The 12,518-nt window shown below is 38.1% G+C and overlaps 1 protein-coding gene across 1 annotated transcript in view; it reads right to left on the bottom strand.

The window, feature by feature from the left end:
• Positions 1-5,381: 5,381 nt before the first annotated feature.
• POU2F3 (POU class 2 homeobox 3) overlaps positions 5,382-12,518 on the bottom strand; it is a 63,370-nt gene continuing 56,233 nt past the window's right edge. The window contains 1 exon segment of the mRNA XM_078146895.1: positions 5,382-11,390. Coding sequence (XP_078003021.1) covers positions 11,351-11,390 — 40 coding nt within the window. The 3' untranslated portion in view covers positions 5,382-11,350.

Below are 12,518 nucleotides of genomic sequence, written 5' to 3'. Positions count from 1 at the left end.
AGTTATATCATCCCAATTGTACTTAAGGATGAAATAGATGAAAAATGGAAAAGATCAAGATTTCTGAAACATTTGGACTCTGACATTACAATTACTGTTGTTCAGTCTTGTCTGATTCTTCACAACCACATTTGGGGTTTTCTTGGCAAAGATACTGGAGTGATTTGCCATTTCCTTCTCCAGCTTATTTTATGGATGAGGAAACAGGCAAAAAGTGTTGCATGACTTGCCCAGGGTTACACAGCTAGCAAGGATCTGAGACTGGATTTTAACTTAGGTCTTTATGACTCCATGCCCACTGCTCTATTCACTATGCCACCTAGTTGCCCTTATTATTACTACTGTACAGAACAAGGAGGTAGACATAGCACTTAAAAAAAAAAACCAACAGCCAAAAGTAGGGAGGACTTCTGAATCAGGTGAGTATACATAGAAGAGGTCCATGAAGAAAGCAACACCATTTTGAGGATATTATGGGATTGGTTCTCAAAAACAAAATGGGAAGATGTCAAGAGATTAGGAGAAAAAATCATTGTTATAATTACTGAAAAGATAAATGAAACTATCAACAGCTAGTCACCCTAGTCTACTTTCTAATGTCCACAGAAAAATTTATTAAAATAATTTACACATATATCAAAGGCATCCTCTTTTTTTTGAGATGAAAACTCCAAATTGTCTTATTTTGCATTTCTATTATTAATAATTTGGAACATGTTTTCTTTTAAATAGTATTTTGTTTTTTCCAAGTACATGTAAAGACAATTTTTAACATTTATTTTTTATAAAATTTTGAGTTCCAAATTTTCTCCCTCTCCCTATTTTGATAAAGGTTATATATGTGCAATCATGTAAAACATATTTCCATATTAGTCATATTGTGAAAGAAGAATCAGAAAAAAAGATTTAAATCATGAAAAAATAAAGTTAAAATAGTATGCTTCACTCTGCATTCAGACTCCATCAGTTCTTTCTCTGGATGTGGGTTGCTTTTTCCATCATGAGTTTTTTGGAGTTGTTTTAGATTCTCGTGTTGCTGTGAAGAGCCAAGTCTATCAAAGTCAATCATCCCATAATATGGCTGTTACTGTGTACAATGTTCTCCTGGTTCTGCTCGTTTCACTCTGCATCAGTACATGTAAGTCTTTCCAAGTTTTTTGAAGTCTGCCTGCTCATCATTTCTTATAGCACAATAGTATTCCATTACATTCACCTACCACAACTTGATCAGCCATTCCCCAGTTGATGGGCATCCACTTGATTTCCAATTCTTTGCCACCTCAGAAAAAGCTGCTATTAATATTTTTGTACATGTAGGCCCTTTTCCCTTTTTATAATCTCTTTGAGACACAGACTTAGTAGTGGTATTGCTGTCAAAAGGCACAAACAGTTTGATTGCCCTTTGAGTATTGTTCCAAATTGTTCTCCAAAATGGTTGGGTCAGTTCACAACTCCACCAGCAGTGCATTAGTGTTCCAATTTTCCCACATCCCCTCCAACATTTATTATTTTTCTTTCCTATTATGTTAGATTGACTAATATAATAGAGTCAATCTGATAAATTTGAGGTGGTACTTCAGAGTTGTTTTAGTTAGCATTTCTCTAATCAATAGTGATTTAGAGCATTTTATATGATTATAGATAGCTTTAATTTCTTTATCTGAAAACTGCCTGTTGATATCCTTTGACCATTTATCAATTAGGGAATGACTTGTATTCTTATAAGTTTAGCTCAGTGCTCTATTTATTTGAGAAATGAGGCCTGCATCAGAGATACTTGCTGTAAAAATTTTTTTCCCGGTTTTCTGCTTTCCTTCTAGTCTTGGTTGCATTGGTTTTATTTACACACCCCCTTTTTAATTTAATATAATAAAAACTATCCATTTTATATCTCATAATGCTCTTTGTCTCTTGTTTGGATGTAAGTTCTTCCCCTCTCTGACAGGTAAAGTATTCCTTGCTCTCCTAATTTGTTTATGATATCATCCTTTATGTCTAAGTCATGTAACCTATTTTGGCCTTATCTTGGTATGTGGCGTACCTAGTTTCTGCCGTACTATTTCCCTGATCTTATTGGGAAGGCTTATAACTTATCCCCATTACAGGTAATGCTTGCTGATGTTTTTAGATAGAGATTACTTATTGTTTCAAGGAAAGCTCCATTCATTCGTATGCTCTCCAGTGTTTTTAATAGGACTGGGTGAAGGCATCCTTGATAAAAATATGAGAAGGGAATAGGTAGATTTTCTCAAACTAGATTGTATACCAGAACACATTTCTCCAGTTACATAACTAAAAGGTATAGATAATGTAAGATTCTACTGCCCTTTCTGCCCGATGACTATAAGAAAGCATTTGATGCAGGAGAGCAAAACTCTACCTTAAATGATCTCCACCAGCAAGGTTTTTCCTATGCATATATTAAAATCACAAATGATTCTTGATAGGCAATAGCAGATATAATTTTGTTTGATTATCCTCTGGTTATTAATACAAAAGTAGGACATAAGACACAGAGATATATGTATTCTCTTTTCTTTTTTTCTTTTTTTGGCTAGGCAATAGGGTTAAGTAACTTGCCCAGGGTCACACAGCTAGTAAGTGTTATGTGTCTGAGGCCAGATTTGAACTCAGATCCTCCTGAACCCAGGGCCAGTGCTCTATCCACTGCACCACCTAGCTGCCCCTGATATATGTATTCTTGCCAAAGACTCTTGCCACTGTCTTGAAGGATGTCCAGAGCAGAATGCAAACATAAAAGGTATTGCCTATAGATACTAAAGTCCTCTAGGTGCTCTTATTTATGGATGATATTGAATTGATTGCCTCAATCCCCAGAACATTGCAGACCCTTCTAAATAAACTATATAATCACCCAAAAGAGTTTGGCTGAACTATTCACCTAGGAAAAACTGAGTAGATGAAAAATACTTATTTCCAGATTTCAATATACAGCTGCATGAAAAGACCATAGTGCCATTCTATTGGACCATATGTCTTGAACAGACATGGCAGATGGACAGTGAACTGAGTTAGGACTAAACAGAAGGAAAATAGTAGGTTAGATTCAACTTAGGAAGTTTCGTAGCAATTTGGATGACCCTAACTTTCTCTGTAAAACAAAGGCCTATCTTTTTTTTTTAACACCAATATTCTTACAATAACATTGCATGGTTTCAAAGGATAGAAGACCTCTACCAACAATTAACTGAAGGAAAATAATGAGTGAAAAATATCACCAAAAAAGATGTATAGTTGGAAAAGAATGGGCTAATCATGCAGCACGGGATAACAGGTGAACATCTCGCACTGTTACCCATATAATGTAAAGAAAATTACAGGAAGTCCCATAACATACAGGAATTATTTGCAAGAGGACATAGGCAAAAGTCATGCAGGATGAGAAGGTATAGATGAATTTTTATTTGTACCACTGGAGGAAGTGCCTGAAATTATGAGATCACAGATCCGTTTAACAAATATATATATATATGTTTCATGGGCATATATGCATATATGTATATATATCCATGCAAATAAGTATGCATGTATGAGTGTGGCCACAATGCATAGAAAACAGAAAGGCCTGGTTCAAGTTTGTCCCCTGATGCTTCCTGGCTATGCGACTCTGGACTGGTTGTTTTATCTTTCCATGTTCCAGGTAACTTTCTAAGACTATATTGCAGATCTGTACTGGTGGAGGGAGTTACTTCACTAGCAGGAATTTCCCACACCAATGAAATCACATGTCCGAATAAAAGACACATCCATGCATGCATGTATGCATATGTACATGCATTTGTGTGCATGCATAATTATACCTCACAGGGATGTTTAAAGGGTCTTGCCTCATTACAGACAAAGCAATACAACTTTGGAGTCCCTAAATACTAAAGATAATAACAGTAATTCCTGTGTGAGAACAAAAATGAAGAGAAGGTAGATTTTAAAAGTTCCTTGGTGGAACATCAAAGCCTAAAACAGAGGAGGCCTTTTCCATGGTGGAATATACCATAAAATCTCTGATCATCCTTCAGAGAGTCACAGGGCTAAAAAGAACTTTCAGAATAGTCTATGGTTACATCACACGCTAAAGTTTTCAAAGTGTTTCACCCACAGTATTTCATCCCAGAGAACAGGAACATTGTCAGGCAAATATGTCAGAGGCAGCTTGGCACACTAGAAAAATCACAGGTTCTGGGTATAAGAAAACCCGAGTTCAAATTCTACCTCTGATAGCTAACAACTCTATGAATTAAGGTAAGCCAGTTAAGCTCCCTAGGCCACAATTTCTCACCTTAAAAATGCAGAAGTTGGAACAGATGATCTCTGAGTTGTCCCTTCTAGAAGTATGATCTTAAATCTGGGGTTTTTACCCCAGGACTGCAAATCTGTTGTTTGAAATATTTTGATACCTGCATTTCAATATCATTGGTTTCCTTTATAATCTTTTGTATTTTATTGTACACATTTAAAAACATCATTCTAAGAAAGGGTCCCAAGGTTTCACTAGCTTGCCAAAGGGATTCATGACACACACAAAAATTTAGAACTCCTGCCTTAAATATATTTTTTATGTCTCCTTCTCCTCCTTCCCCACCTTCCCTTCCCTCCCACAGTACCAAGACAATTTTAAGTATATCCATAGTAGGCTTTAAATTCAAGTCAGTTCACATCAACTAATATTTATCAAACTCCTCTGGATGGTCAAGGTGTCAGAAGGAATCTTTGTAACTATTCTCTATTCAAACTATATGCATTCATTTTTATGTACATAGTGTTTTGGACTGCTCATATACACCTATATTCGCTCCCATACGTGTATTTAAATTGTTTACTTTTCCTTTTATTTTTTTTCCTCACTGTGTCCATTAACACAGAAAGGACACTAGGGCACATAGTTCTATATTGTCAAAAGTTTAGCTCCAACTAAAACCAGACAAAGCATGTGGGGAAGGGAAGGGGAGGAAGAGAGGGTAATCCTGCCTCTGATACTTTGGCTATATACAGATACTTAATATGCATATCTTGTTGAATTGAACTAACTTAAATTCAAAAAACTTGTATGTATGTATGTATGTATGTATGTGTGTATGTATGTATGTATGTATATACACATACACACACATACATAAGTGTGTGTGTGTGTGTGTGTGTGTGTGTGTGTATGTGCCTAACACTATCCTGAGTGTTGTGGAAATTATAAAAAGAAACATTTAAGACAAGGATTCTTAACCTTCCTATGGATCATGGACCCAAAGTCCTTCTCAGAATAATGTTGTTAAATGAATAAAATAAAATACATAGGATTTACAGAATAAGCCAATTAAATCAAAATAAAGTTATCAATTTAAAAAAATAACAAATTCACGGACACCAAGTTAAGAATATATAACATATTTTTCTTACACACATACATACATATATTGTGTGCTAGGTTCTGGGAATACAAAAGACAAATATGAAAGGGCCCTGTTCTCAAGAAGATTGAAATATAATTAGGGGAAAAATGAGGACGCAAATAACTATGATACAAGAGAGAGTGAGATAAGGGCAAAGGAGAGATTCTGACAGTTTTAAGAGAAATTTGAGATGGAAGAGATCCTTTGATCACTTTCACCTGGGTCATCAGAGAAAACTTTTTAAATAAGTGCTTGTTCATTGCTTTGTAGAGGAATTGGAATCTGAGTGGAATCTTGAAAGAAGGGAAGGTCAACAGTAAATGCAGGTGGGAAAGGGCAGGGAAGGGAATGCATTCTGGGGAGTGGGGGAATGCCCAAAGTGAGTGAAGACAGAGGTAGAAAAGGGCAGGACAAGAACAGAGGATGAAGGTTAGTCCAGATTGACAGGAATGCAGGCTCTAGGAGGAGGATTTGAATGAGATAAGAAAGAAGAGGTAAAATTGAGCCAAACTTTACAGGGCTTTGAATGCCAGAATCTGGCATTTATGCTTTATTCCGTATGCAATGGGAAGCCATTGAAGTCTTTTGAATAGAGTAGTGACATCATAGAAATGTAGTGGAAGATTACTCCAGCAGTGTGGGGGAAGATTGATTGGATAGAGAACCTATTGAAGGCATGAACACTATGAAAGATGCTACTGTAACAACATAGGCAAAAAGAAATGACAGCCTGAATGAGGGTGGGTGCAGGAGATAGAGATTGAGAGGCAGAAACAACAGGACTTGGCAAATGAATCAGATGCTTGGGGTGAAGGAGAAGGAAGAGTCAAATCAGATATGACTTCAAGGTAATGAGTTTGGATAATGCTCGTTATCATTAAAAAAAAATTGGAGAAATCGAAAAGGAGGCAAAGTTTTGGGGAGAAATAATTAGCTCATTTTAGACATGTTCATTTTGAGGTGCCAGCTGGTCATCCTAATAAAGATATCCAGCAGGCAATTGGGAATATGGGTCTATAGCTCTGGGGAGATGTTGGTGCAAGACAAATTTGGCCATCATCTGTCTAAAGGGGGCAATTGAAACCAAGAGAGGGTTCAAAATCACTCAGAGAGAGTGTGGAGTGGGGCAGCTAGGTGGAGCAGTGGATAGAGCACTGGTCCTGGATTCAGGAGGACCTGAGTTCAAATCTGACCTCAGACACATAACACTTACTAGCTGTGTGACCCTGGGCAAGTTACTTAAGCCTATTACCTAGCCAAAAAAGAAAAAATAAAAGAGAGTGTGAAGTGAGAAGAAAAGAGGCAGGGTTGGTATCTATTTACATTCAAGGGAAGAGAAGAAAATGAGGCTCCTGAAATAGGAACAGTGGAGTAGCCTGAAAGGTAGAAGAAAAACCATGAACCTATAGTATCTCAGAAGCCCACTGGAGGAGAAGATATAAAGAAGGGAGTCAGAATGGGAAAAGCAGTTCAAAGTCTCTCATGTCATAGGTCAATGATGATAAGGACCTAAAAACGTTGATTTTAGTGATAAGGAGGTCTTTAGTGATCTTAGTGTGGTGACTGGGTGATTGGGATGGAAGCAAGTTGTCAAAGGGTCAAGGACAGAATAGTAAGCGAGGAAGTTTAGGCAGCAAAGTGTACACAAACTGTTGTTTCTAGGAGTTTGGCTACGAAGGAAGGGAGAGGTAAAAAATAATAGTCTGAGGCATCCTAGGAATATTTGGATCAAATTAGGCTCCCATGTTGATTTTTCGGGCAGAATAGGAGATTCTCTGGAGTCCATGATATTATTCACCACTTTGGGGTTCATTTTAAACGTACAAAAAATTAAAGTAGGAGTAAAAGCACTCATTAATCCTCTTTTCCCACTCCCCCCCCCTCTTAATGAGTATATTTATAAGATCACATGATGTCTATTGTTAGCAAGTTGCTGCTAAGGGAGGAGTTTAAAGCCACAGGGAAACCCAGTTGAAGCTGTTGGGCTTTGCCTGGACTACAGGCATTGGGAGCTCACTCCTAGGCCCTTACCCACCCTGTAATTGACCTGGTTTATGAGTATTAGAAGCCACTGGAGGCTGAGTAGTTAAGCCATGTTTCTCTTTATTTCTTTTATAAATAAAAACCAAATGTATATGAATTAAAACCAAAGGATCTTGGGATTAGCCAAAGTGTCAAAGAAACTAGTGTTGCTGTGGAAACGTGTTAGCTCAGGGATCAGGGGCTGGGGAGGGGAGATGTGCATATAGGTTTGAACATCTGCCTACAAGAAGAGCATGTTTGCTGATATATGTTGAGGGAAATATAACCAATTATGTGCTCAAGACAAAGCTTAAGGGCCCCTGTTGCTACCTCTTTTTGCCCACCTCTTCTTGCCCTTTTTTTTATTATCCACATCTTGTTTGACTATTTTTGGTGACAGATCTTTTATTGTCTTAAGGAAGTAATTACTATAAGTGGAAAAAACACTTTTAATTCTGTGACACAGTTAAATGCAAGCTCTTAATGTTCATTCATAAGATTACAATCAAGCCTCTAGATGTAGATTATCTAGATGTAGACTGCCCACTCAGCATATTCTCTGAACATATGTTTAATATCAGGTTGGTTTCCAGCATCACCCCCTCACATTTATGAACTTCCTTTTTTACCTTTTGGTCACTACAGGCCTTGGGGACACTAACTATATTATTTTATAATGGGCTAAGGAAAAGCAATTAGTAATATAAACCCATATTCTTTTCCCCACTCTATCCCACCCCAACTCTGTACCATTCTGAGAAAACTAGAGGATTGAATTACTGAGCCACAGTCAGTGATCTTTGAAAGATCATGGAAGATGGGAGAGGTAGCATGGGACTACAGAAGGGCAAATTTCTCAATTCTTCTCTCTCCTCCCAAAAAAGAAAATGGAGTTTGCAAACTATAGATTACTGTGCATTTTTGATACCTGGAACAATTCTATAATGAGTTATTAAAGGGATGGTTAATGAACAACTAAAAACAGAAGCAGTGATCACAAAGAGCCACAATGGCTTCATTAAGAACAGATCATGTCAGCTTAACCTCCTTTTCTTTTTTGACAGATTATTTGATTGGTAGATCAGGGGAATTCCATAGAAATGGTTTACCTAGATTTTAGCAAAGCATTTGACAATATCTCTAACCCTGTTCTCAAGATAGAGAGATATAGGCAAGATAGGAGTACAGTTAAGTGGATTTGGAAATGGTTGAATAGCTAGACCCAAGGAATAATCATGAATGGTTTAATGTCATCCTTCAAGAAAATGTCCAGTTGAGCCCCAGGGATCTCTTCTTGATTCTGCTCTATTTAATATTTTTATTGACGACTTGGATGAGGGCATAGCAATGAGCTTACCAAATTTGAAGATGAGGATGGATAGGAACTATAGCTAGGAGAGATACCTAACATATTGGGTGACAGGACTCCAAACATCTCTACAAGCTATAAAGTTGAGCCAAATCTAATGATATGAAATTTAATTGGGATAAATATAAATTCTTACACCTGGGTTTAAAAAAATCAACTTCCTACATAGAAAATGTGGGAAGTGTGGGTAGACAGTAGTTCATACGAAATAAAATTGGAGGGGTGGGGGTGTTATAGGATTACAAGCTTAATAAGTCAATAGTGACACATGGCAGTCAAGAAGACTAATGCAATCTTGGGCTTCATGGGGACTCTCCTCATAGTGTTCAGGAATAAGAAGGAGATAATCCCACCATCCTCTGCCCTGGACAGGTCATATCTAAAGTATCGAGTTCAGTTCTGGGTATCATATTTTAGTGCCATTTTAATCAGTTGGAAAGCATCCAGAGGAAAGCATGCAGAGTGATAGGGGTCCTTAAGATCCTGCCCTATGAGTATTGGTTGAAGGAACTGGGGATGTTTAGCCTGAAAAAGAAAAGACGTAGAGTAGACACGATGGCTGTGTCTTCAGGTTGTTGAAGAGCTGTCACTTGAAGAAGGATTTAGACTTATCCTAACTGGCACTGGAGAGCAGAATTAGCAACAAGGAGTGAAAGGCAGATTTAGGCTTGATGTAAGCAAAAACTTCCTAACAATTATAGCTTTCTGAAAGTGGAATGGGCTACCTTGAGAGCCAGTGGGTTCCTCCCTTATTAGAGATCTTCCAGCAAAGGGTGGATGACCAATTATTGGGTATGTTCTATAGAGGCTTCTTGTCCATTGATATGTCGGACTAGATAACCTCTGAGCTCCCTTACAACTCTGAGATTTCTGGGATTTGTAGATGGGGTGTCCCAAAAGTCCTAGTGCCATTTTAAGTTATCAAAGCTTAAAATGGCGCTAAGACTTTTGGGACACTGTATCCCTCTGTGTGTATATGTAAGTATATAGATTTATGGTATACATATGTATACACATACATACATGCATATATGTGCATATATGAATATATACCCATTCACCTATATGTATATACCCACATTAAATGTCTATAATGCATCTCATTCCCTTTGACAAATAGGTATCTACTTTGTAGCAAGTTAAGTCACATATTACAATAAAAATTCAAAGCCCCCAGTGAAAGTCAACTCACAGGGCAGTGCAACTTTCAAACTTGCTTGATAGCACACAGATGTCTTGACCTTAGTCTGATGGAATGGCTTCATATGAAGTCCTTATTTAGCGGTGAGTGGTGAGGACAACATAAGGATCATTCCTCACCCCTCCTCACTATCTCCCTAACCAAGAAGTCCAACTAAGATGCCCTTTCCAGTTGGGTAATAAGGCAGCATGGTATAGTGAGTGGCAAGAGAACTGATCTAAAGTCAGAAGTTCTGGGTTCAAAATCTGTGTGCTACTGACCACCACCTGTGTCACTTTAAGTCAGCTTCTCTAGGCCTCAGTTTCCTCATCTCAGAGCCCCTTTCCAGCTCTAAATCTTAGGAACTCTGAAAGCTACCAGAGTATCTCACACTTTGGTATTTTCTTTTTTTTTTTTTAAACAAGGTAAAATATTACAAGTCTTCAAAACTTGCACCTGAGTTACATATGTTGAAAATTCCATCTTAAGGAAAGAGCATACTAGGGAGGAGGGAGAAGGAGGCAAGGAGCAGGGGCCTATTTTCAAGCATGTAGTTGCCATTATTATTTATATATGTGTGCGTGTTTAGTCCTACCATTCCACAGCCAAGGAAGCCCAGAAGAACAGGGAAGGAGGAAAAGAAAGAATATACAGAGAAATAATATTCTCAGAGTCTGGGCAAGGGAAAGAGATTGCTTTGAGGGTACTAAGGATAGGTCAGTTTTCTGCAAAGAAGAGGATGGTGGTTAGCAGTGGGGAAGCATGCAAATATAGGTAGATTTGGATGTCTATAAAAGAAAGAGAAAGGAAAAGAGTATACAGACCTAAAAACTTTGTTGAACAGATAAAAGAATGAAGCAGAGGGGCTTTGTAGGCAGCACCAGGTTCAAATTTTGATACAATTCTCTATTGAAATGAATTTGGTAACCACGGCTCAGTTTATAGTTAATATCAGTATAGGCCCCTCGGTATTTGTGGTGTGGCATTCTAGGTAGACTGTTCTCGTGGGAAACCCTCCTTTTAGCTTTGAAGGAATGACCAAGGCCTCCTTCCTCTGAAAGACTCTAAGCATGAGAGGTCATCTCAGGTGTTTGGAACTATAAGAGAAGGTCTCAGGCAGGGAAGGTGAGGTTGGCAAACTCCTGGGGGAGGGACGACTTATATTTCAAGAGCATTAAGAGTCAACACATGGTACAATCACAGTTTGAATCTCTTGAGCCTCTTGCTGCTGAAGAAGGCAAGAATTTGAGCTTGTTCATAGTGGAGTCTCCTCTCCTCTTCTTAGAGAAGTTGGTCCATAACCCAAAGGCAAGAGAGAGACTTTCCTCCATGCAACAAGGGAAACAGGGTCAGATACAGGGCAGAGATTCTCTGGTTTCAATGGAGGTAGGTGGGGTGATTCCATCGGTACCAAGATCTAAAGTAGAGAAAGAAACCAACGAAGAAAGTAAAAACTACATTAGAAATAGATGCATAGAACTATAAGTACATGTGTGTATTTATGTCTATATTGAAGACACTTATTTCTATAATTACATACGTGGTACTGCCTATACATACATGTATATACATATGTATATACACATATACATTATGTGAGTATGTATATATACATATGCACATTTATATACACATATATACACATGCACACACATATATATTATTCTCTCTCTCTCTCTCTTTCTCTCTCTCTCTCTCTCTCTCTCTCTCTCTCTCTCTATATATATATATATATATATATACACATATATATTTCAGATAGGTGAAACCTATAACTATCATGCAAACAAATGCATGCCTGTGATATAGTATAGTAGAAATAGCACTGGATTTGGAATGAGAAGAACTGGGTTTAAATCTTGGCTCTGACACTTTGCATGAGCTGATTCCCCTGTCTGGGCCTCAATTTCCTTCTCTGTAAAACAAGATGTTGGATGAGATAACCTCTAAGAGGCCCCTCCTGCTCTAGATGCCATACAGTCAATTAGGAGGGTGGGCCTGCCTTTCCTCAGGCTTCACTAGTTGCCTTGATGATCTGTATCAGATAAAATTATTATCTGGACAAGTTTAGGGCCCTATCAGCTCTAGAACTTAAAACTGTCACGGGCCTTTGAATTTGGACAAAACCTCCCAGATTGGGAATTATGTTTCTAAATTGATTCTTTGGTTCATGAGCAGAGGAGTCTATGATTCCTTGATGAAAAGCCTCTCTCCTCTGGTGTATATGCCGGGAGAGCAGGGGAAGTTGAGAGAGGAGAAAAAGGGAAGTTGAAGTTCAGGAGATAGGAAAAGGAAAGGGAGAGTCTGGCACCATCCTGCTCCAAACTCAGTGTGTTTTTTTGTACCTAAACAGTGGGCCCATTTCAGAACAGCTTGGAGAATGCAGAGTTTGGCTTGAAATGAGCTGCACACTTGCAGAGCCCAGCACATGACCTAATCCTTTCTAATGGGAGTGTTTGGAAATTTCCATCACAGAAGAGAGGAAAATGTTGGCGAATCTGTTGACTTCAGATACTAGCCAGGAACAGTGACTGCGACTTCCCCT

This window comes from Phascolarctos cinereus, unplaced genomic scaffold (genome assembly GCF_003287225.1).
Source record: "Phascolarctos cinereus isolate Bilbo 61053 unplaced genomic scaffold, phaCin_HiC Scaffold_726;HRSCAF=1367, whole genome shotgun sequence".
Classification (NCBI taxonomy): Eukaryota; Metazoa; Chordata; class Mammalia; order Diprotodontia; family Phascolarctidae; genus Phascolarctos; species Phascolarctos cinereus.
This window is presented reverse-complemented; position numbering and strand designations above follow the sequence as displayed.